Source organism: Mercenaria mercenaria, chromosome 8 (genome assembly GCF_021730395.1).
Source record: "Mercenaria mercenaria strain notata chromosome 8, MADL_Memer_1, whole genome shotgun sequence".
Classification (NCBI taxonomy): domain Eukaryota; kingdom Metazoa; phylum Mollusca; class Bivalvia; order Venerida; family Veneridae; genus Mercenaria; species Mercenaria mercenaria.
In genome coordinates this window covers 60,417,777-60,444,545 of record NC_069368.1, presented here as the reverse complement: position 1 = coordinate 60,444,545, position 26,769 = coordinate 60,417,777, and the positions used below count along the sequence as shown (strand labels likewise).

The 26,769-nt window shown below is 36.5% G+C and overlaps 1 protein-coding gene and 1 long non-coding RNA gene across 4 annotated transcripts; both read right to left on the bottom strand.

Moving 5' to 3' along the window:
- Positions 1-2,021: 2,021 nt before the first annotated feature.
- On the bottom strand, positions 2,022-4,649 carry LOC123546324 (uncharacterized protein K02A2.6-like). The gene has a single exon (XM_045332524.2). It carries the CDS (start codon positions 4,647-4,649, stop codon positions 2,022-2,024), a length of 2,628 nt encoding a protein of 875 aa, XP_045188459.2.
- Positions 4,650-8,287: 3,638 nt separating this feature from the next.
- On the bottom strand, positions 8,288-26,075 carry LOC123565707 (uncharacterized). 3 transcript variants are annotated; one of them, XR_006689209.2, is made up of 7 exons: positions 25,976-26,075; positions 22,537-22,737; positions 22,133-22,276; positions 21,617-21,813; positions 20,606-20,761; positions 17,614-17,732; positions 8,288-10,726 (listed from the first exon to the last, which is right to left on the bottom strand). It is a non-coding gene; the product is annotated as an uncharacterized LOC123565707 (long non-coding RNA). The 3 variants fall into 3 exon arrangements; XR_008372085.1 differs by lacking the exon at positions 25,976-26,075 and adding an exon at positions 23,452-25,961; XR_008372086.1 differs by lacking the exon at positions 25,976-26,075 and adding an exon at positions 23,452-25,961 and having other exon boundaries at positions 22,133-22,272.
- Positions 26,076-26,769: the final 694 nt, after the last annotated feature.

Genomic DNA, 26,769 nt, shown 5'->3' with positions numbered 1-26,769 from the left:
TGGCGTCGAGGGAGGTAGGGGAAGTAACTCTGGATATAAACAGGTGCGTTAGAATGACCTGCCCTTTATTTTGCAAATGGCGTCGTGGGAAGTAGGGGAAGTAATTTTGGATGATAAAAACAGATCGGTTAGAGTGACCTCCCCATAATTTCGCAAATGGCGTCGAGGGAGGTAGGGGAAGTAACTCTGGATATGAAAAACAGGTCGGTAAGAATGGCCTCCCCTTAATTTTGCAAATTGCGTCGAGGGAGGTAGAGGAAGTAACTGGATATAAAAAACAGGTCCGTTAAAATGACCTCCCCTTTATTTTGCAAATGGCGTCGAGGGAGGTAGGGGAAGTAACTTTGGATATAAAAACAGACCCGTTAGAGTGACCTCCCCTTAATTTTGCAAATGGCGTCGAGGGAGGTAGGGGAAGTAACTCTGGATATAAAAAAAAACAGGTCGATAAGAATGGCCTCCCCTTAATTTTTCAAATGGCGTCGAGGGAGGTAGGGGAAGCAACTCTGGATATAAAAAATAGGTCCGTTAGTGACCTCCCCTTAATTTTGCAAATGGCGTCGAGGGGGGAAGGGGAAGTAACTCGGATTATAAAAACAGATCGGTTAGTGACCTCCCCTTAATTTTGCAAATGGCCTCGAGGGAGGTAGGGGAAGTAGCTCTGGATATAAAAAAACAGGTCGATAAGAATGACCTCCCATTAATTTTGCAAATGGCGTCGAGGAAGGTAGGGGAAGTAACTCTGGATATAAAAAGTAGGTCCGTTAGAGTGACCCCCCTTAATTTTGCTAATGGCGTCGAGGGAGGTAGGGGAAGTAACTCTGGATATAAAAAACAGGTCCGTTAGAGTGACCTCCCCTTAATTTTGCAAATGGCGTCGGGGAGGTAGGGGAAGTAACTCTGGATATAAAAAACAGGTCCGTTAGTGACCTCCCCTTAATTTTGCAAATGGCGTCGAGGTAGGGGAAGTAACTCTGGATATAAAAGCAAGTCTTAGTGACCTCCCCTTAATTTTGCAAATGGCGTTAAGGGAGGTAGGGGAAGTAAATCTGGATATAAAAACAGGTCGGTAAGAATGGCCTCCCCTTTATTTTGCAAATGGCGTGGGGCGGTAGGGGAATCAACTGATGATAAAAAATCAGGTCAGTGACCTCCCCTTAATTTTGCAAATGGTGTCGAGGGAGGTAAGGGAAGTAACTCTGGATGGTACAAAAACAGGTCAGAATGAGTGACCTCAGCTTTATTTTGCAAATGGCGTCGGTGAAGGTAGAGGAAGTAACTCTTGATAAAAAAAACAGGTCGGATGGAGTGACCGTTTTTTGTTTGTTTTTTTTTTGCAAGTGGCGTCAATGGGGTGGAGATAAAATTAGAAACTGAAAGATGGTAACTGTTATGTTTACACTATTTTATATTATAATTCCCTATTTGAGTGGATGAACCCTGGAATAGTTTGAAGATGAAATTCAACAACACGTTTTTATGTAAACATTTAATTTCGCAATGACTTCACAAACCTTATATTGATACGACATATGACAGTAACGAGTTTCAGAGTACCAGTACATAACACACCCCCACACTAAGATTAAATTTATCAAGTTCCATTTTTGAAATAATAAACAGGGGTGGACTGAGTTTAAAATGTTCATACAATTTAAACCAACATTACTTTTAATCAGAGAATAAGTATAAAGAATAATAATGATGTTGAACTTCTAAATGTGAAATGAATATTTAGTCACAGAATGTTACTCTTAAACAATAGTCACACAAAACAATACAAACATTTAAATGAATAAGACTAGAAAACACAGACTAGAACTATAAAAATCCAAGTTTGAAATATCTTTTTGTATTAAGTATGTGTTACTCCACACAGTTTAATTTCAAATCAAAACGAATATAAGTTCAACACAGAACAAAAAAAAAACAAAAAAAAAAAAAAAATTGAACACATTATATCCACTTAAGCAATATCACGCAAAGGGGATTATTATGCCCCATTAACACTCGTGATATTTTCATAGATCCATTAATACACGTTTCTTAACTGTGCGTGAAGAACGCCTCAATTCGACAACAGGAGGCGGTTCTTTCGGTTTCGCTGTCGTAACTTCCGCCTTCTGAGGTGATGTAGGACCTGAACTTTCCACAGGCTGAGAAACACTTTCAACTGATGATTTAGACCGGGTTGATGGAATCACTGGATCAACGAAAATTTCAGGGCTTCCTGCAGGTGTTACATTAGCGGCTCTGAGCTGATCTGCGTGACGTCTCCAGGTAACTCCAGGATATATTTCCACATTGTAAGACACTGGACCAGTTTTGGTTTTAACTACTCCTGGAATCCATTTCTCATGCTTGTCACGGTAATCACGAATCATAACACTGTCCTGAACCTCGAAATTTCGCTCTACGTTAGAACGCACCATTTTTGCTTGGTTTTTGCTTACACGATCTTCTAAGCTGGGTTTGATTTTATCTTTATCCAAACGCGTAGTCAGATTGCGCCCTAACATAAGTTTGGCAGGCGTTTCTCCAGTAGTTGAATGTTCAGTATTCCGGTAGTTCATTAAGAAACGAGACAATTTTGTTTGCAATGTTCCTTCGTCATTTGTTGAGGATTTCAATGCCTGTTTAAAACTTTGAACAAAACGTTCAGCGAGTCCATTCGTCTTAGGGTGATACGGAGCACTAGTAATATGCTTAATTTCATTAAGTTTCATGAAAATCTTGAATTCCTCACTAGAAAATTGAGGACCATTATCACTCACTAACTCATCACAAAGTCCAAATTCTGCAAACGTTGCTCGTAATATCTCAATAGTTTTACTGGTGGATGTTTTGTTCATGATCTTCACAATCGGCCATTTGGAATATGAGTCCACAATTACTAGAAACATATGGCCCATAAATGGCCCAGCAAAATCCACATGAACTCTTGTCCAAGGTTGATTCGGGTATTCCCAGGGATGAATTGGAGCTTCAGGAGGACTAGGCTTCGCTGTGAGACACCCATAACATGATTGAGCAATTCCCTCCAAATCTTTATCGATTCCTGGCCACCAGACGTAGCTTCTTGCCAAGGATTTCATCTTGACAATTCCAAGATGTCCAGAATGCAACTCCTGTAGTACAGAATTCCGCAAGGAATAAGGGATAATTACTCTGAGTCCCCACATTAAGCATCCTTGGTGAACCGATATTTGTGATTGTCTGTTCATGAACGGTTGATACACTGCCGACATTTCATAACTATTCATCGGTTTTCCTTTCGCGACATATTCAAGTACATTTGATAAAATCCTGTCACGTTTTGTTTCAAGCGCTACTTGATCACTACTAACAGGTAAAGTATCTAACTGTTTACTAAAGAAGACATCGGTTTCATCAGCTTCTAGAGCATTTGACGTTTCAAGCGGTAACCTTGATAGTGAGTCACAATTTCCATGCTGCTTTGTATACCGGTAAACAATATCATACTGGTATCCACTTAGAAACAAAGCATATCGTTGTAATCTAGCTGCGGTCGTAGCGCTAATTCCTTTGCTGGGACTAAAGATCGACAATAACGGTTTGTGGTCTGTCACTAGAGTAAACCTTCTTCCGTATAAGTAAGAGTTAAATTTCTTGATTCCCCAGATCAAGCTAAGTGCTTCTTTGTCAATTTGACTATAGTTCTTTTCAGCTTTATTGAGACTACGCGATGCAAAAGCTATCGGTCGCTCTGTACCATTAGGTAGCTTGTGACTGAGAACTGTTCCGATTCCGAAAGAGCTTGCGTCGCACGCGAGAATAATCGGTAGATCAGGATCATAGTTGATCAGTACTAGATCAGATGTTATCATCTCCTTCACTTTGGTAACTGCATCTTGACACGCTTTGGTCCACTTCCATTTAGCATTCTTGGTCAATAGTTGATGCAGGGGATGTAACACTGTTGCCAAATTTGGCAAAAACTTAGCGTAATACTGGACAAGTCCTAGGAATGATCTTAGATCTCTGACATTTTTAATTGGCGGTGCATCTTTTATCGCGTTAATTTTCTCAGTTGTCTTGTGGAGACCATCTTTGGTAATCTCATGGCCACAGAACACCACTTTGTCATTCATGAACGCACATTTCTCGACATTCACTTTTAACCCATATTCACTCAACCGACTCAGAACTTTTTCGAGTGTTTCTAAGTGTTCATTGTCATCCTGTCCTGTGACTATCATGTCATCTAATATCACTTCTACGTTAGGAATATCTCCTACAACCTGTTCAATCAATCTCTGAAAGATTGCTGGGGCTGATGCGATTCCAAATACGAGACGATTATATCGAAAAAGACCTTTATGTGTGCTAATTGTCAGATACTGTTTGCTATCCTCATCTACTTCAACCTGTAGGTATGCATTTTTCAAATCAATCTTTGAAAATGATTTGCCTTTCCCTAGTGACGCAAATATGTCTTCAATTTTAGGCAAGGGATGTTGGTCCACTTCCAACAATGGATTAATGGTCACTTTGAAGTCCCCACAGATCCTAATGCCTTCCTTCTTAGGAACAGGTACTATAGGGGTTGCCCATTCACTTGTATCGACTTTCTCCAGAACTCCATCTTTTACAAGACGATCTAACTCTTCTTCAATCTGTGGCTTCATAGCGAATGGCACGCTTCTAGCCTTTACAAACTTTGGCGTACTTCTGGCTTTAACTTCAACTTAGCCTTAAAGTTCTTCACTTTACCCAAGTCTCTGTCAAATACATCCTTGTATTTGTTCTTAAGTTGTGCAACTCTGTCTAGGTTTAAGTTCCATATTTCTGTCCAGTCTAACTTTAGGGCGTACAACCATTCTCTTCCAAACAAAGGGACTTTTCCTTTTCTCATTACATACAACTTCAAATCCTTCTCTTGACCGTGGATATTAACTTTGCACTTTATATAACCTTCTGGTAACAAGGTTTCATTTGAGTATGTTTTCAATTTCAAGTCTGATTCATGCACCGTGTCATTTGGAAACAAGGTATCTTTCATCTCCATAGGTATTATAGAAACTCCCGAACCAGTATCTAATTCCATTCTGACCTTTCTGCCATTTACTATCGGTTGTAACCAAATAGGTTCCCTATTCGTTCCGGTGTCATGTTCATCTAGTTTGAACAAGCTATCTATATCAATCTCTTCCTCCTCCACTTGATGTAACTTAGCTCTACCCTTTTGTTTCTTTTGCTGTTGACTAGGTCTTTGTTGCTGATTGCACGCTGGGGAAATGTGTCCTTTCCGTCCACACTTATTACAGGTAGCGTCTTTGAATCTACATTGGTCAGGTTTATGGTTTGTTCTGTTACATCTGTAGCATGGTGATTCCCTTTTTAGTGCCTGTGGTTGTGTTTTTGCTATTTGTTTCTTTCTTAATGTCAGTTTATCCAGAGATTGGGTAGCTCCATGGAGCTCCTTAACGTCTTTCTGTGCACATTCCATTGCAGTGGCTAATTCAATGGCTTTCTCGTAGGTTAGGTCCTTTTCAGATAATAATCGCTTTTGGATACTTTCGGTCTTTAAACCACAAACAAATCTGTCTCTTAAACAATCATTAAGATTTCCTCCAAATTTACAATGTTCCGCGAGTTTCCTGAGACTGACATTGAATTGACTCACAGTCTCATCTGGTCTCTGGTCGCGTTTCCAGAATCTAAAGCGTTCCGCAATTAACAGGGGTTCAGGGTTATAGTGCTCTGAAAGCAATTTGCAGAGTGCGGCATAAGTTTTATCCTTGGGTAAATCCGGTGAACACAAATCCCGCAATGTACCGTACGTTTTTGAACCGATCAGAGATAGCAAAGCTGGTACCTGTTTGCCATCGTCTACTTCATTGACAATAAAATACTGGTCTAATCTTTCTTTATAGCAAGTCCAATTTTCACTTGAATTGTCAAAAGGCTCAATTTTTCCAATGGAGGCCATTTCAATTTCAACTGTGTGTAGAATTCACTTTAGAAATTTTTAAGCCTGACACAGAATCTTCATCCGTTATTATATAGATTTGTATAATCTGATGACAACGATGGAAGAATAGTTCGAACAGAATTTAGTCCGTGCCCAACAAGTAGCGTACAATTCGGACAGTACATAAATTCGGATAAAATTTCCGGCGATGACTGTCACTCTCCTGTGAAATTCAGGAATTTTTTACCACTATCATAAGTTAATCCTCGTCGCCAATTGTTATGTTTACACTATTTTATATTATAATTCCCTATTTGAGTGGATGAACCCTGGAATAGTTTGAAGACGAAATTCAACAACACGTTTTTATGTAAACATTTAATTTCGCAATGACTTCACAAACCTTATATTGATACGACATATGACAGTAACGAGTTTCAGAGTACCAGTACATAACAGTAACCTTTATTTTGCAAATGGCATCTTGGAGGGAAGGAGAAGTAAGCTTTGGTGGAATAAAGCAGTCGGTTTTGGCAACTGTCTTACGTTTATAAATGAGAAAATGATATCTTTTGAAGACAGAAAGGCTAGCTTTTACAAGGGGCAATAACTTTGGATGACAAAGAACTAGTTGGTATTAGTAACTTAAGTAAATGTTGTCAAATGGAAACTATATCTCCTTTATTTTGCAAATGGCTCTAAGGAGGGATGGAAAACTAGCTAGATGACAAAAACGGGTCGAAATAACTTTATGGCATATATATTATAAAGTTACATTGGATGACCAAGTGGGCAGGGGTTATATATAAATATTCCTTATATTTTGCAAATTGATACAACACTACTGATGACAAAGTACAAGTCGGTCAGGATACTCTTCTCTGAATTTTGCATAAGAAGGAAGTAAACTAAGTAAAGGAAGGTCAAATTTAATGTCGGAAAGATTTCCGAAACCTCAATAGTCAATGCAATTTTTTGACATTTCATTTTTTTTTAAAGTTTAAAAAAGTAAACAACACAATTCAATAGTGTTTATTCATTTTTCAGGCAACAATAAATAACATAAATACAAATGTAACTCAAATGTCATTTACAAGTATAAATGTAGTGTTAAAGTTCTGAAAAATATATCTTAAAATACTAAAGTTCATTGAACTGAAGTACACTCTAACCTCAAACAGTAAAAATACTTGCAAAAAATAGTACGCTTACGAATATATTTAAAGTTCTGACATTTGGGAGGATAATTATACATAACTACAATACAAATTAAGAAATGTATATTAAAATGTATATTATTAATAGATATAGAAGACACACATGGTTGATAGATACGAGAGGAAAATAGCAATTTCAAATGTGAAAATGTACTAGCTCTTCTTAGGATTATGAACCATAAAATATCTAACAACATATACTGAAATGGTGAACGTCATTTTAAAAATGTGAAAAGGCTATTTTCTTGGAATTATAAAAATACTACTATATGTTAATAAATATACTGATTTCTGTCTTAGGCTGATTCACACTTTTAGCCGCTATTCTCAAAATATTCATGTTTGTTACCTACTTCTTCTATAAAAAGATATAGAATGGGGGCATTTGTTTGTTTCAGTATAAGATCGAAATATCTTTCACTGAGTAAATTTAAGTCTGGTGTTCCCGAGTGCGAAATAATTCAGCATTACATGTTCTTTTTTATTCTTACATTGGTCGGTTAGAAAGCTCATTTATAGTTTATGTTGTATTGTTTAATATCTTGTCGTGTTAAATTTATCTAATCGTATCTCACTCCACCGAGCCGAGACATGCGTGTTGCGTAACGTCGCGCTGTATTTCATGACGTCTTAATGCTTAAGTCTACAAGATGTGCATTTCGTTTACATTTTAATCGTTTGGCATGTATTTTAGTGGTTTTGCATGTATACTATACATCTTTGTCTTTTTGAAACACATTTTCATTCATATCCTTACGCGTTCAAGTGTAGTTCCGTACTAGTGAAAATCGTGCATATTTTGATTTCTCTCATTTTGAAACAATGAGTTTATCATGTTATAATCTAACATTACATTTCAGTAATGGACTAAAAAAGTATGCCCACAATTCTGCTAAATATTTGATCATTTGAGCCGTGCCATGAGAAAACCAACATAATGGGTTTGCGACCAGCATGGATCCAGACCAGCCTGTGCATCCGCGTAGTCTGGTCAGAATCCATGCTGTTCGCTTTTAAATCCTACTGCAATTAGAGAAACCATTAGCGAACAGCATGGATCCTGACCAGACTGCGCGGATGGGCAGGCTGGTCTGGATCCATGCTGGTCGCAAAGCCACTATGTTGGTTTTCCCATGGCACGGCTCATTTCATCTTTTTACTCATCATTCCTAAAAACATTTGAAGTTTAACCATTGTTCCTATAACAGACAAAAGTTGCTTTAAAGTCATTTCAGCCCCAAGGGTTAATGTTAATGCTGAAGAGTTAGGTGTCGGTTAAAAGTTATGCGGTTAAGAGTTACATATGCCAAACAGTGTAAAATTCAGTGTACAAGACAAGAGGCCAAAATGACTTTAAAAAGCTACATTTAGATGACCTAGACAAAAGACGGTAGAATGTGTGTTTGAATAAACAGTAATGATTTTATCTGTACATTTTGTTGTTACTAGAGTATGGAATTTTGTGTCAAGCTTTCAGAGTATAACTGAAACATAACGATACATTATACCCTGATAAACCCACTGTTTTAGAAGTGGGAAATCCAAATACGATTTTCACTTGCATGAAACATCAATTTAACGTGAAAGAATATAAATTAGATCGGATAGAAAATAACTATATTAAAATGAAAAAGAAATCAATCTCGTAGACCTATGTTACTTTTTCCAACGTATTTATTGCCATAACAGCAAACGCAACGTTACCTGTGACGTTACACTGATAAATGTGCATGAAAATATTTTTTAATTTATATACAAAACTGAGGTATTTTCACGCGTGAACACTATCGGTTAGTTAATATTTTCAGGAGTTGCGTCTAAAATGATTCCGTATTTTGATCTAACACTGAAACTAACAAATATCAAAGTTAAAACTTTGGTCCCAATATTTTTATTTTTGTAAACTGATCCAAGCATTTTTTTTTAAACTATCCCTGTCCAGTTTAAAAATAACTTATAGCTGAGATGCTTTTGAAAAAAATAACAAAATCAATATTGTTATGTATGGTCTCTTTCAAATACTTGCTGCCCTAGATATTTTATTGATCAAACTCAAATGTTAATTTTGTGTTCATAAACGTATTTTTGAAAATAATGCAATAAAGATAAAGATACATAATTTCAAGACCAATACAAACCAAGCTAAAAATATTTGATTCGTCTGAAAATAGTTTGATCTTAAATCGTATAATTTCCTCAGTTTTACTGGAACTATTTATCCTAATAGTTAACAAACACTTCTCAAATAAACGATACAATCGCTAAGCATTTAAAGCTATCACTGAAGGTGATTAATACCCCAAGATGTCGCTTTGACAAAGGGAATGTAGAATTTTGTCACCATGACCTTTGACCTTCAAGTGTGACCTTGCCCCTGAGATCTGAGTTGAGGGGGTGTAGGTGTTGGGGTAGGAAGTAGAAGTGTGGGAATAAGGGATACTTAAACATAATATAAACAAGATATACAATCAAATTTACAAGCTAGTTAATTAAGAAAATGTAAAATAAATCTTTGTTTGGAGCGTGAGGCGGTGAAATGGGGTTGGTAGAAGTAGGTGGAGACAGGTGAGTAACGGAGATGTGGGGAATATGAAATGTTTGTGTAAGGAACATATTTTCGGGTAGGTGTGGGGACTGGGGTAAAGAAAGTGTTGACAGTGCTTATAAGTGTGGGATGTAAGGGATACCTGTGCAAAGAAACAGTATGAGTTATAAGTCAAATTGTGCCATAAAACTGTAACCAATATAATTATAAATCTGACCCCAGTGCCTTTGACCTTTGACATAGATCTACCTGATCCTAAAGCTAATGACTTTTGCCCCTTCCAAAGATCAATACTTGTGTAAGGTTTGGTAATTATAGGATAGTAGTTAAGAAGATATAGTAAAATTGAGAAGATTGTCATTAAACTTTAACCAATATTGTTATAATGTATAAACCAGTGACCTTGACGTTCAGGATACCAGACTCTAAACAAATAAATGTCTGACCCTTACCAATACCAACACTTCTGTAAAGTGTGATGAGTAAAGAATAAACAGTGACACATTTTAACTCGAATGCATAGGTGACAGTGACGCCAACGTAAGAGCAAGTACACTAATCCTGTTTATTCTTCGAATAGTCGAGCTAAGTTTCTCTTAAGTCATTTAGACAATATGGAGCGGACATGAAGTTAAACTATTTGACTTTTCACCTCCAAGATTAACCTTACCTTTTGACCTAGTAGCATGGGTGTGCGCTCTGCACACCGTCATGATGTGGTTAATAACTGCTGTCAGTTATAAGAAAATCTTCCCAGCGGACTCGATGGACGGATGGACGAACGGACTGGTGGACATACGTGACTCCAATATAGCCCCATATACTTTGTGCATGCGGATATAATTATACACATGTCAGCTTATTTCCATTTTGTTTAAATATGCTTGTGTCAGGGCGTCTGTGGTGGTGTCATGTCTATATGCTTGTGTCAGGGCGGCTGTGGTGGTGTCTTGCTTATATCTGTCGTGGATTCTTCAAACTTGGTTCTTCCTTCTGCTGATCTTTCTCACTTGTGTGTTTGAAATCAGTCTGAAAATGATGATAACTAATTAAGATACGAAATACTTCAAGATGTTAGGTCAGATCAGATTTTTTTTCTTTCCAGAATAATCGGTAAAAATATATTTATCCCCTTCCTTCGCGGGCGGAAAAACTGGAATATTTAACCAAAGGCAGCATACGAACAACAAGAAACTGTAGTTTTGACCTTGTTTCGACCAAGATCTTTGACCTCTGCACATTGTCGCTTCGCTAGCAGACGCTATCATATAAAACATCAGTTTTTTTTTAAATGGACGTATAAAATGTATGAAGTTTCAAGTTTATTGTATTCAAGAAATATGAATCTTAATAAAAATAGCCTGGAAATTCTAATTTCTAAGAACATAAAGCGTAATTATTATAACAAAATGCTTGCGAGAGTTATGGTTCTTGGTTTACCTTCTCACCTAAGTTGTTTGTTTGTTTGTTTGTTTTGGGTTTAACGCCGTTTTTCAACAGTATTTCAGTCATGTAATGGGCAGTTAACCTAACCAGTGTTCCTGGATTCTGTACCAGTAAAAACCTGTTCTCCGCAAGTAACTGCCAACTTCCTCACATGAATCAGAGGTGGAGGACTAATGATTGCAGACACAATGTCGTTTATCAAATAGTCACGGAGAACATACGCCCCGCCCGAGGATCGAACTCACGAACCCGTGATCCGTAGACCAACGCTCTTACCTACTAAGCTAAGCGGGCGGGCACTTACTCACCTAACGATGTTAAACAATTGTGCACAGTTTTAAAGCTATCGCTCAGTTTTCTATAACAAGAGCACCGCCTTGTGGGTGCAGACGCTCATCTGATTTTTTTTTGTCTCTGTATAATAGAACTATTGTCCTACCCCATGATTTTCTAAGTCCAAAAAGGGCCATAATTCTTGCAAAAAGCACAATGGATAACGTTTCTTGCTGTACAGAGTCAGCTTATGATGATGAACAAATGTTGAAGTTTCAAAGCAATAGCTTTGATACTAGAAGTTTAGGAGAAAAGTTTACCTAAACATAAAACTTAACCAAGAAATCTGATATTTTCTAAGTACAAAAGGGGCCATAATTCTTGCAAAAAGCAGGATGGAGTTATGTTTCTTGCTGTACAGGGTCAAAGTGCTGCAAGTTTCAAAGCAATAGCTTTGATAGTTTAGGAGAAAAGTTTACCTAAACATAAAACTTAACCCAGAAATCTGATATTTTCTAAGTCAAAAAGGGGCCATAATTCTTGAAAAAAGCAGGATGGAGTTGTTTCTTGCTGTACAGGGTCAGCTTATGATGGTGAACAAGTGTTGCAAGTTTCAAAGCATTACCTTTGATAGTTTAGGAGAAAAGCTGACCTAAACATAAAACTTAACCAGGCAACGCCGACCCCGACACCGATAAAGTGATGACAATAACTCATCATTTTTTTCTCAAAAAATCAGATGAGCTAAAAATGAACCTAAACAAAAAATCTTAACGAACGCCGACAATCAAGTGACGGCAATACCTGATATTCTTTTTTGTTTTCAGCTATAAATTATAAACAATTTATAAATAATTGATGGAAAATAAAAAGGAAAAATACATAAATTAACTCTCATAGTGTTCACATAAGGCATGTATAACTACAGCACGCTCAAAGGTATTTTCACAACGGCTCTTTCTTTAAGGTAGTACGGCATTTATACGGTCATGGTAAAGGAAATCATTTATGATTCCTCATAAGTACTTGAATTCTTAAACATGCAAAATTCCATGCGTTTAAGAAATAGATTGAAAATCATGGCTTTATTCCAAACAATTTATGTGTTTTATATCAATACTTGCGTGGATTGTTTGTTGACTGCTTGAAGTAAGGCTGGTGAAATATGTGAAATAACTTAGTTTTAACAAATGCCTTCTTTTACAAAATCTTTTAAAGTTATCAAAGGATCCAATTTTTGTCAGCTTTTTTAACTAACTGGTATCATAACAACATGGCTTTTGCCATAGCAACAAAATTAAAGGATGTGTTTGTTCTCCATTGCCTTCTACCAAAGTAACATCTTTCTAGGAAAAATACCTTTGCATTTTTACTAACTACCAGACTGTGAACGAGGGTACATACTTTTGCAAAAAAGCAAAAAGCAAACAGAATTATGAAACCTGCTCATTGCAAGTCAGTTTATTACAGTAAATAAGTGTGGGAAGTTTCAATTTATTTCCATTAGCGGGTACTGGGATACAAGAGTACATAACAAGAGCTGTCGGATGACAGCGCGCTCGACTATTCGAATAATTGATTGAAGAATGGGGTCAAAATATTTCTATATATATTCAGACAAAAGAAAAAAATACATTAGACAAACAATGTTCCTGTATTTGTGGATTTCGATAAGTCTTGCACTAAATGGCAATGTGTGAACCAATTTCAAAGTCCAAAAAGGGCCATTATTCAGCCAAAATAGTTGTCAGAGTTATGTACTCTTGCCTACAGATGGAAATCATGATGATAAACAAGTGTTCAAAGTTTAAAAGCCGTATGTCAAATAGTTTTGACAAAACGTGAACTTGTATAAAATCAGAACCAATTTCCAAGTCCAAAAAGGGCAATAATTCAGCCAATATATATGACAGAGTTATGTACTCTTACACAAAATAAAAACTGGTACGAAAAACTTAACCAAGATTTCTAAGTCAAAAGGGGCCATAATTCAGCCAAAATACTTGATGAAGTTATGTACTCTTGCCTATAACTAGACACGGTGATGGTAAACAGGTGTTGAAAGTTTCAAAGCTTTATCTTCAAAGACTTTGTCAAAATATGAACCGGTACGAAAAACTTAACACAGATTTCTAAGTCAAAAGGGGCCATAATTGAGCCAAAAACGTTGATGGAGTTATGTACTCTTGCCTATAACTGGACATGGTGATGGTAAACAAGTGTTGAAAGTTTCAAAGCTTTATCTCAAAAGACTTTGTCAAAATATGAACTGGTGGAGTTATGTGCTATTGCCTATAACTGGCCATGGTGATGGTAAACAAGTGTTGAAAGTTTCAAAGCTTTATCTCAAAAGACTTTGTCAAAATGTGGACCAAGGTGTGACGCCGACGCCGTGGTGAGTAGGATAGCTCTACTTATTCTTCGAATAGTCGAGCTAAAAAGCAAGAGCTATTCCAATTGTTGTCCCAGAAGCAGGAATATTACCTTAAATGTTAAGATAGCCATAGAGGTTCAATCAAATGCATTAGTTTTGGATATAGCAACTTGCATGCAAAACTTTAACCAGAAGTTTTAACAAGAGCTGTCTGATGACAGCGCGCTCGACTATTCGAAGAATTGATTTAAGAATGGGGTCAAAATATTTCCAAGGATATTCAGACAAAAGAAATAAATAGATTAAACAAACAATGTTCATGTATTACTATGATTTCGACAAGTCTTGCACTAAATGGCAATATATGAGCCAATTTCAAAGTCCAAAAACGGCCATAATTCAGTCAAAATAGTTATGTACTCTTGCCTACAGATGGAAATCATAATGATAAACAAGTGTTCAAAGTTTAAAAGCCTTATGTCAAATAGTTTTGACAAAACATGGACTTGTATGAAAACAGAACTAATTTCAAAGTCCAAAAAGGGCCATAATTCAGCCAAAATAGATGACAGAGTTATTTTCTCTTTCCTACAGATTGAGACTATTATACTAAACAAGTGATAAAAGTTTCAAAGCCATATGTCAAACACTTTACAAAAAATATAAACTGGTACGAAAAACTTAACCAAGATTTCTAAGTCAAAAGGGGCCATAATTCAGCCAAAATCCTTGATGGAGTTATGTACTCCTGCCTATAACTGGACATGGTGATGGTAAACAGGTGTTGAAAGTTTCAAAGCTTTATCTCAAAAGACTTTGTCAAAATATGAACTGGTACGAAATATTAACCAAGATTTATAAGTCGAAAGGGGCCATAATTCAGCCAAAATCCCTTATGGAGTTATGTGCTCTTGCCTATAACTGGCCATGATGATGGTAAATAAGTGTTGAAAGTTTCAAAGCTTTATCTCAAAAGACTTTGTCAAAATATGAACTGGTACGAAAAACTTAACCATGATTTCTAAGTCAAAAGGGGCCATAATTCAGCCAAAATGCTTGATGGAGTTATGTGCTCTTGCCTATAACTGGCCATGATGATGGTAAACAAGTGTTGAAAGTTTCAAAGCTTTATCTTAAAAGACTTTGTCAAAATATGAACTGGTACGAAAAACTTAACCATGATTTCTAAGTCAAAAGGGGCCATAATTCAGCCAAAATCCTTGATGGAGTTACGTGCTCTTGCCTATAACTGGCCATGATGATGGTAAACAAGTGTTGAAAGTTTCAAAGCTTTATCTCAAAAGACTTTGTCAAAATGTGGACTGGTACGAAAAACTTAACCAAGGTGTGACGCCGACGCCGACGCCGACGCCGACGCCGACACCGACGCCGACGCCGTGGTGAGTAGGATAGCTCTACTTATTCTTCGAATAGTCGAGCTAAAAATTTGGTATAATACATGTCAGTTTTATGGGACTTAATATTATCACCTAGTTTTAGAACTTCGAGTTTCAAATCAATATCTGTATTAGTTTTGGAGATAGCAACATGCGTACAAAACTTGAACCAGTTTTTTTAAGTCAAAAAGGATGCATAATTTTCCCCAAAACACATATCAGAGTTATTGGACCTGACCCAGTGAGGTTTTAATTAACCTAGAAAAAGTAATTAATAAGTTCGAAAGCTATATGCCTTTAAATTTTAGCTATGCGTACTTGAATGCAAAACTTTAATGATGGTGTGATGCAAACGCCGACGCCAGAGTGAGTAGAATAGCTAGCACTTTTCTTTGAATAGTCTAGCTAAAAAGTAACTAAAAGTGCTATATCGAAAAGGGGACATACTTTTATAACTAGAGCTATCACTAAAGGTGATGAAAGTACCCCCCCCCCCCCCCCCCCCCCCACACACACACACGTTCACAGTACATTGCAATTTGACGCAAACAAGATTGCATAATTATGTGTACTGTATGTATTTAGACTGTATGTATACAGTAGATTAACAAAAAAGAAGTCCCATAACTATGCAGAATATTTATCTAAATGAACGTAACATGCACCATGCACAACTAGGGTTGGTACTGATCACTTGTGTGAAGTTTCATTAAATTGTGTGCAAGGGTTCAGAAGATTAGGCGCGCACAAGATTGCAGACTGCATGTACATACTATGTTAACAAGAACCATAACTCTGCAATTTTTGTTGTTGAAAGAGCCTAACCTGCTCCATGCACAACTACTGTTGTTAGTGATCACTTGTGTGAAGTTTCATTTAATTGTGTCAAGGGTATGAGGAGAGATGGTGCGCACAAGATTGTGTCTATGTATATAGTATAGTAACAAAAAACAAAGACCCGTAACTCTGCAATTTTTTAATCTGAAAGAACCTCACATGTCCCATGCACAACTACTGTTGTTACTGATCACTTGTGTGAAGTTTCATTAAATTGTGTCAAGGGGATGAGGAGAGATGGTGCGCACAAGATTGTGTCTACGGACAGACAGACAAACAGAGAATCTGAAACCAGTATACACCCCCCTTACAACTTTGTTGTCGGGGGGTACAAAAATGCAGATTAAAGTTATGAAACCTGTGCATTGCAAGTCAGTACATCACAGTGAACAAATGTGTGAAGATTCAATTCATTCACATGAGTGGGTACTTAGATATCAGCTTACATACACAAGCTCAACCAAATCGGGGCGCAGACGAACGGGCGAGTGCAATAACTCTACTTATATTCTTCAAACAGTCAAGCTAAACAAAAAGCCATAATTAAATTTCATCAAAACTATAGTAAGAGATTCGGAAGATATGTCATTCAGTTGGTATTACCATGGTAAAGAAGTATGTGAAGATTCGTTTAGTTGCAATGGGCAGTTACTCAGAAAATACCTCGCCGGCAATAGCAAGTAGAATTTTCTTTAAAAAATGTCTTAGTGAAAAAGATGAGTAAGAACAGAGATATACACTTGCTGAGGTCTGATGAATAATATGGAAAACGGCTAGCTTAAAAGGGGAAATAAATCATGAAAGATCGGTTTCAGAGTTGTCGTTCATGATGTTGATAATCATGAGAAACTAAATCAAATCCGACGGGTGATGGGAATGATGTATAATAAAATCTGTAAAACGATCCTTGGAAGCAAAATATGCATCAAGAAGAAGAATAGCAGACTCAGTTTGATAAGCCTGTTCATGAGAGGTAATGAATGTGCAACACCTCTCACGCACCCTTAGCCCCGGCTTAAGGCGATGGTCCTTGTTTCAAATGATGTGGGTGACAATTAATTTAAGTTTCAATCAATCAATTTAGTAATAACTGAGATAGACTGAAAGTGCACCAAAACTTAAACCTGAAATTCTAAGTAAAAGGGGCATAATTCATGAAATACTGGTGCCAAAGTTATGAACCTTGTGTCATATGATGTGGTTGATAATGTAGAACAAACATTTCAAATTTGAATCAAATACATTTAGTAATAACTGAGATAGAGCGAAAGTGCATCAAAACTTTAACTTGAAATTCTAAGTAATCATAGGGATAATTCATGAGACTTTTTTGAGAGTTATGGCCCTTGTGCCATATGATGTGGGTGATAATGAGGAATAACTATCTTAGATTTGAAATAAATCCATCAAGTAATTGCAGAGATAAAGAAAAAGTGCATGAAAACTTTTACCAAGGTGCGGACGCGGAAAGACGCCGACGTCGGGTCGAGTAGGACAGCTTTCCATACTTCGTAAAGCCAGGCTAAAAACTAATCATAAATTACTTTCAGACAGAGTTTGTATCATTTAGAAATTTTGAAAGGTATTACCTGACATGCGTAGGACTGTCAGCTGTTGGAAACAACAAGCACAAGACGGCATGACTATATTTGTTTTCTGACATCGATTCTTTTTTAATGTTAAACACTGTCTTCTTGCCTTTTTAAACCTGAAAAAATCAAACTTTAAAGACCTGATGCTACAATAAACAGCGAAATTCGTGAAATTCAATTGAAATAATCTGAGTATTACTTAATGATTTGCAATCGATTGTCGAGCATGTTTTTTATACAAATTGAAACGCTTACTTTGGAATGGCTATCTAGGTTACACTCTTCCAATTCAGTTCCTACTTTATTTCATATAAACAGTTGAATTTTAAGAGCTCATTTTCAGTACTTCAAAGCATTTTAATGATATGAAAACCATTATATGGTCATTTAGTATGACATGTCTTCTTATCAAAAATAGAAAAAAAATGACGTGTTATGTTACATATAAGGAAAATAATCTGTCCTGAAAAACATCACCCTCTAAAAATGCTCCCATGAAAATTGCCGTTTAGTTATTACGCGTATGTAGACATTTTCTCAAAAAAAATAAATAAAATTAATACCTGGAAATTCACAATGAAAATGGTCTAGATCTTTTCTCAGTACAATCAATAAGCAATAAAACTAAGCCACAAATATAACTGCCATATCCTCATATGACTCATTATACCAGATTTCATCAACAGCATGGGAACTACATTTTGGGCTACTATGATCATGTTACACTGAGTAGTATCAACCCTATGTATAGTATTTACAAGCTAGGAATTCTAACTGACCAGTCAGAGAGCAACAGTTTCAAGTACTGTCAATTTCCACATGAGTTAAACGAGGCGTTTACAATGAACATGTAGCGACTCGCAGTAATTTAGGAATCAAATTCAGCTTGTCCTAACATGTCCGATAGAAGATGCAAAAACTAAAACAATGAATACTGAATTGATTAGATACTTTGGTTTTGGAACAAATTTTGAAGTCTTAAACAGAGAGTTTGGATAAAGTCCGAGTACAGTGTATACAATAATCCGACTTAAATTAGTACCATTTTAAATTGTTTCCGTCATACTAAAAGTATTGGCGCCAATCCATGCCTTGTGCAAAAAAGTGGGTTTTACCTCTAGACATTGAGACAATATGTGTAATAACAAATGCATGCTTTCTCAAGACCACCTGAATCAATGTCCTTAAACTAAAGTAAACAAACCAAACAATGGAATTATGTAAATATTAAAAAAGTAAAATCACAGTCGTCTGTAATTTCCGAAATAAAGAACAAGAATGATGTCATTAATTTACACGACTCTAAGAAATTTTCAATAGAATAATACTAAAAATTGAAAAAGTGGCAGACCTCCAAAAACATCGAACGTCCAGAAAAACTTCATAATTATGTCTACATGCACTGATAAGGGTCATAATTCGAGAATGAAAATAGACATGGAAGTTCAGATAACATATGCATGTCCACTTCATATTTCATTGGAATTAGGTTGAAACTACATGAGAAGCCGAGCACACAATGTTTTGATGTAGTTGTAATATTTCCAAAGGATATTACATGAAAATCCTGACATTATGCGAATGTTAATAAAAATGTTAATTGTATACCAAGTTTCATTTCCATTAGGTAAGAGCAGTTGGGTACAAAAGAAATATGAGTGAGGGACTGACGGACGGACAGATAGTTCAAACAGTAAATGCCTCACGTGGTCTTTGAGACCGTGGACATAAAACATGTCGTATCATAATTCACCTTTACTACAGCCACAGAAAAATATTTCTATGTCCATCTGAATATTGTAAGAGATAATTTAAAAACAGTTTGCAGAGGATAACATTGTGCGTTTCAGACATTCAGACATGCTAACATAAAAAACAAGAGCTGTCAGTGGACAGCGCGCTCGACTATTCTCAGTGCTTGATAGTATAATATAAGCAATGAGTAAAACTTTAACATTACAATAAGCATATTCTAAGTCGAAAAGGGGCCATAATTCAGTCAAAATGCTTGATAGAGCTGCCTTCTCCTTTTTACAGACTGGGGTCATGATGGTAAATAAGTATGCAAAATGTGAAAGCAATATCTCAATGGACTTTGAAAATATTTGGGGTGGTACGCAAACTTTAATATTTATTCTAAGTCGAAAAGGGGCCATAATTCAGTCAAAATGCTTGATAGAGTTGCCTCCTCCTTTTTACAGACTGGGGTCATGATGGTAAACAAGTATGCAAAATATGAAAGCAATATCTCAATGGACTTTGAAAATATTTGGGGTGGTACGCAAACTTTAACATTTATTCTAAGTCGAAAAGGGGCCATAATTCAGTCAAAATGCTTGAGAGAGTTGCCTCCATCTTTTTACAGACTGGGGTCATGATGTTAAACAAGTATGCAAAATATGAAAGCAATATCTCAATGGACTTTGAAAATATTTGGGGTGGTACGCAAACTTTAACATTTGTGTGACGCTCACGCTCACGCTAACGCTCACGCCGACGCCGGGGCGAGTAGGATAGCTCCCCTATTCTTCGAATAGTCGAGCTAAAAACAAATACGGTCTAATTTTCAGAATGACATGTTTGCTAATTTTAAGTAGTACTAGGTTTAGTTAAAACAGAATTCATTTACACAGATTCATAGAAAGTAGTTATCGAAATCATATTTAGTTTCATACTTTTGCAAGCTGGTTTCTGACCAGTGCCCGCACCTCACCAGATGCCGCGGTCAAAGTCCTCTCTCGTCGGGATTTGAATCAGCGACTCCAGATACGGAGTCTACTGATCTACCATTATAGCTAGTCTTTGTGAGCACATTGTGTCAAGAATTTATGCGGCAATACTATTTATAAAGTATGTACTCGCCAGAATTTGTTTGCAGCAATACCTTCTACCATGTTTATGGAACTTTATTTTAACAGCTGCATACAAACCAGGTACAATAACTTTCAAACTAACAGAATAAACGATGTGAAATAATATCTGTCTATACCTGAGTGAAGTTTCCGTCTGCCATCAAGAACATTCAGGATTTTCTGTTCTGTTTTGTGCAGGAGATGTGGAAGAAATCTCTACCATGAGTACGACAGGACAAATACAGACGACATGTCCGCCAAGCCTTGAGTTCCAGTGAAGTCATCGATCAATGCTGAAAATTTATTTGTTACATTATTATAAACACTGTTAAATCTGGAACATTTTAATATTTCTTATTAGTGTAGATGCGTACGTTACAGTAATAAAAATATTCTTAGATTTGTATAGGAAAATATAAACTCGTTGTGTAGTGGAATACTACTGCACTACTTTATTCGCACATAATTTCCGCTGTAGAACTCGTGCATATTTCTCGAAACAAATCTTAATTACCTACAGGTTTTACATTTATACATTTTTACTGCACTATAAGACTGACAGCATATGACACTAAATAAATTTTAGTCATTTAATCTTGTGAAGCAGTTGTTGATATTTTTATTTCCGAAACAAATTTGCACCGCCTTTGATAATCCGTCACTGTTCATGGTGACGACAATTAAATTCTAATCCACTGTTTTCAACAAAGTTTTATTTTTAATGGTAACCCCAGGAATCAGACCTACTTCTGCCACTGGTGCCATCTGGTAGAAACAACTGGTGTCGTCTGCTAGATTATAACTGGAACTAATTCTCGTGTTATGAATCATATCAAGGGATATTAAGTTAACTTTAGTTAACGAAATTATTATTGTGCAAAATTTAAATAACTACCAATCAACGTTACATAACTTGACAAATCTCTCAACATGTTCAGGAAAAATAAGGAAAGTTAAGTCACAGTACCAGATGTCAGCCTGTATCAACAGTAACTTTAGTGTGTCTGTCATATTTTACATTGTTTCAGATAGGTCAATAAGCTCAAGATAACCGAATTAAGTTCCTTGACCAGAAGAAATTAGCTCTCCAACAAGCACATGACTAAGTCAGAAACCTTCTCTTGCTCTCCAGTAGTTTAGCAGCCTACCTTGTTGAAAAAGAGTTGATTACTATGTTGACATAATGGGTCCAGCACGCCTCTAATGACAGGCACAGACATCGATAGGGTACCAGCGCGTCTCTTGTGACCAGCTTCGATTGGGTACCAGCGCGTCTCTGGTGACCAGCTTCGACTGGGTACCATTGCAACTCTATCGGCATTTATGCGGCATCAGCAAAGCAGTCCTGTGGCAAATGTAGTTCTATCAACTAAAAGTTTAATTCTTTAATACAATAAAAATAGTCACACTGTTTTTTTTTCCTGGGTTTCTCGCAAATACTTACATCAAAGACACGTATGGAAGCTGATTATTTCAACCACTATAAAAATGAAAAGACTCTTTTTTTACTTTTTACATAAAGAAAATAAAATTTTGTATTAAAATCTTATGATCTTATTTTAAAATTACACGTACCAATCATGTAAACCTTTAACACTTAATAGTGTAACAAAACTGAATCACCGACTTATATTCAAGGTGCGTTATAAATTATAAGTCCTTACGTGTTTGTTCCAGTAAACTGCTTCTCGTCGGACAGTTCGTGTCCTTCGTCGGATAGTTTGAGTTTCTCACCAAATACGTCGAGTTTTACAATCACCAAAGCTAGAAACTGTATGCGCATTCCCGTAATTCTTGAGTGGCTCTGGCTGGGAGAAAAGTCGACCTTAGCTTTGTAAAGGTTCAAAGTCATGCACTGCTAACTGAACACTGCTAGTCACTATTTAACAATTAATACGTTTACAATAAAAAGTATTTAAATAATTTAGGCTTTCGGAAAACAGAAAATATCAAATTGGTAGAAAAATTATTAAAATGAAAATGAATGTGCATAACTTGGTTGAAAACTGCACATCTAATATAAAGCTAACCATAGAAACAAACTTAATTGTACAGACAAATTACATACCCCATTGCGCCCGAGAAAAAGAATCAAGCCATTGGTCATCCACTAAACCATTGTGAAATCTACAACATGACATCCTTGCACGTTCTTGTATAGTCAACACGAGTTACCATAGCTGCACCGTCCACTAAACCATTGTGAAATCTACAACATGATATCTTCACATGGGCTTGTATTCATCATCAGCGACCATTTTGGAAAAATCTGCATAGAAATGCATACAAAATAGGATAACATAAGTAGCAATATACAAACCTGTTCATGATAAAGGAAAATGTTTGTTTTGTTTGATCTGCATCTCCATATCTGTCTGCGGCTTTATTATTCATACTCCATCATTCTAGTGGAAAAATAGCAATACAAACAAAAAGAATAAAAGTAGACATAAAATAGAACACTTGCGCGCGCTTATCCAAATGCCGTCTGCGCCTTAGGTCTGCCGTCTGCATATTTCATGGTACGTCTCTGCAGCTATATAAAATTGATGGGACAAGAAATTATTAAAACACACCGCAATATTCAACTAATTCATATAATTGTGTACATGAATAAATAGTAATGTTATATTGCTAATGGTAAAAACAAAGTACAGAGTAATGGAATGCAAGACGAAGAACACGATTCGACAAAGACTCTGCACTAACAAAAACCCCTTTGAAAAAAAACATTTTCAACCGAGAAGACCACGCAGAAGACACCACGAACACAACAACAAACACCCAAACATCGCCACAAAACACCACAACAAACACTAAAACACCACCACAAATACAACTAATAGCCACTGTAAACGAATCCCTGCCCTGACAAAATAGCAAACACCGAACACACATTATAACGAAACAAAAACATACAAGGTAGACTGGGTTCTCCGTAAGCGCACCATTATCAAGATTTTTGTTTAAATGCAAGTTTTACCTGAATTTATTTACAGGTCTTAGCAAGGTTTAGACTATTTCAAACTAAGCGTTTAACACGTGATCGGTTGCAGGATTTCCCTCAGTACTGTTTGCAGACTCCAACGTCGGTCATCAATTTATATCGCTGCCTATATGTTGAGGTACGTTTCCATGGTAACCCTGTTGTGTGTATAGATAAAGAAAGATATATGTGATTCCAGAAACAAAAACATTTGTATATGAAAGAGTTGCCGCAAGAAATAAAAAGTAGAATACACACCTTATATGCTGTAAAATCTACTGTATAACTTTCTACATCTGAACGTCGGTCATCCATTATACCATTGTCTGGATGTAGATATAAGTTTCCATGGTAACCCTGTTGTGTGTGTAGATATAGAAAGGCAATTATAAAAAAGAGAAATAAACATATCAAAGTGTTGCCACAAGAAAGAAGAGGAAATTATACATACCCTATACACGCTGAACTCTGCCGTGAAACTTTGTACACCTGGACGTTGGTCATTCATTATACCATTGCTTAGATGAAGAGGTACGTTTCCATGGAAACAGTGTTGTGTGTTGATACAATGAGGCACATGTAAAAGAGAAACAAACATATCAAAGTGCTGTCACAAGAAAGACAAGAGCACCGCCTTACGGGTGCTGACGCTCATCTGATTTTTTTGTATAATAGAAATATTGTCCTACCCATGATTTTTTAAGTCTAAAAAGGGCCATCATTCTTCCAAAAAGCAGGATAGAGTTATGTTTCTTGATGTACAGCGTCCGCTTATGATGGTGAAAAACTGTTGCAAGTTTTAAAGCAATAGCTTTGATAGTTTATGAGATAAGCTGACTTAAACATAAAACTCAACCAAGAATACTGATTTTCTAAGTCCAAAAGGGGCAATAATTCTTGAAAAAAGCAGGATTGAGTTATGTTGCTTGCTGTACAGGGTCAGCTTATGATGGCGAACAAGTGTTGCAAGTTTCAAAACAATAGCTTTGGTAGTTTAAGAGAAAATGTTGACCTAAACATAAAACTTAACCAAGAAATCTGATATTTTCTAAGTCCAAAAGGAGCCATAAATCTTGCAAAAAGCAGGATGGAGTTATGTTTCTTGCTGTACAGGGTCAGCTTATGATGGTGAACAAGTGTTGCAAGTTCTAAAGCAATAGCTTTGATAGTTTATGAGAAAAGCTGACCTAAACATAAAACTTAACCAAAAAAACGGACTTTCTAAGTACAAAAGGGACCATAGATCTTGCAAAAAGTAGGATGGAGTTATGTTTCTTGCTGTACAGGGTCAGCTTATGATGGTGAACAAGTGTTCCAAGTTTCAAAGCCATAGCTTTGATAGTTTAGGAGAAAAGCTGACCTAAACAAAACTTAACCAGGCAACGCCGACGCCGACGCCGACACCGATCAAGTGATGACAATAACTCATCTTTTTTTTTTCAAAAAATCAGATGAGCTAAAAATGTAAATATACACACCATAATATGATATGCTCGAAAATCCTCTATATAACTTTGTACATCTAAACGTCGGCCATCCATTATACAACTGCAAATGTGTAGACGTACTTTTCCATGGTTACCCTATTGAGGTTGAATGTATATATACACACACAGGCTTGTATACAACATCAGACACCATTCAGGAAAAATCTGCAGAGAAATACGTGCAAAAGATAACTTAAGTAGCAATATACACACCTGTGCATGGTAAAGAGAAACGCCCAGTTTGTTTGATCTGCATTTCCATATCCGTCTGTGGCTTTATTCTCAAACTACCTTAACATTTTAGTGGAAAAAATAGCAATACAAAGTGAAAATAAATAAAAGCAGACAAAACAAAACAGTTGCAAGTGCTTATCCAGATGTCGCCTGCACCTTATATCTGTCGTCTGCAGTTTTCATGGTACCTATCTACAGTTATCTAAAATTGATCGGATAAGTAAAAGTATTAAAACACACGGACGAAAGACGAAGAACCAAATTTGACAAACAAACAAAAATTCGCACCACAAAACACTTTTTGACAAAACAAGATCCACATCATTTACAACCGAGAAGATCACACTGAAGACACCACAAACACAACAACAAACACTAAAACACCGCCACAAACACAGTTATAAAAACACAAACACCACCACAAACACAACCAAGACGCCACTATAAGCAAATCCCCGACAAAACAACAAACACCGAACACACATTATTAAGAAACAAAAACATACAAAGTAGATTTTGATCTCCATAAGCGAATGCATTTTCGAGATTTTTGTTTATAGTTTTGTCTGAATTCATTTGTAACAGGTCTTAGCAAGCGAAGCGCTTATCACGTGATCGGTTGCAGGATTTCTCACGTGCTGTTTGAAGGACATCGTTCATCCATTTATATCATTGACTAGACGTAGCGGTACGTTTCCGTGGTAACCCTGTTGTGTGTATAGATACAAAAAGGCATGTTTAAAATCAGAAATAAATACATCAAAGTGTCGCAACAAGAAAGGAACAGTAAACATACAAACCCTATAGACTGCAAAATCTTCTGTATAACTCGGTACATCTGTATGTCGGCCATCCATTTTTCTATTGCCTAGATGTAGAGGTGCGTTTCCACGGTTATCCTGTTGTGTGTATAGATAAAGGTATGTATAAAAGGAGAAAAACAAGAGGACCATGATGGTCCCGAATCGCTCACCTGTCCCCACATGACCCAGTTTTGAACTGAGTATGACGTCCGTTTTTTCTATTATTTGATATAGTGATATAGTTTTTAAGGTCATGTGACCCAGTTTTGAACTTGACCTAGATATCATCAAGATTAAAATTCTGACCAATTTTCATGAAGATCCATTGAAAAATATGGCCTCTAGAGAGGTCACAATGATTTCCTATTTTTAGACCTACTGACCTAGTTTTTGACCACAGTTGACCCAGTTTCGAACTTGACCTAGATATTATCAAGATGAACATTCAGACAAACTTTCATACAGATCCATGAAAAATATGGCCTCTAAAGAGGTCACAAGGTTTTTTATTATTACTTGACCTACTGACCTAGTTTATGATGGCACGTAACCCAGTTTCGAATTTGACCTAGATATTATCAAGGTGAACATTCTAACTAACTTTCATGAAGGTCCATTGAAAAATATGGCCTCTAGAGAGGTCACAATGTTTTTCTATTTTAAGACCTACTGACCTAGTTTTGGACCGCACGTGACCCAGTTTCAAATTTGACCTAGATATCATCAAGATGAACAGTCAGACCATTTTACATACAGATCCCATGAAAAATATGGCCTCTAGAGAGGTCATA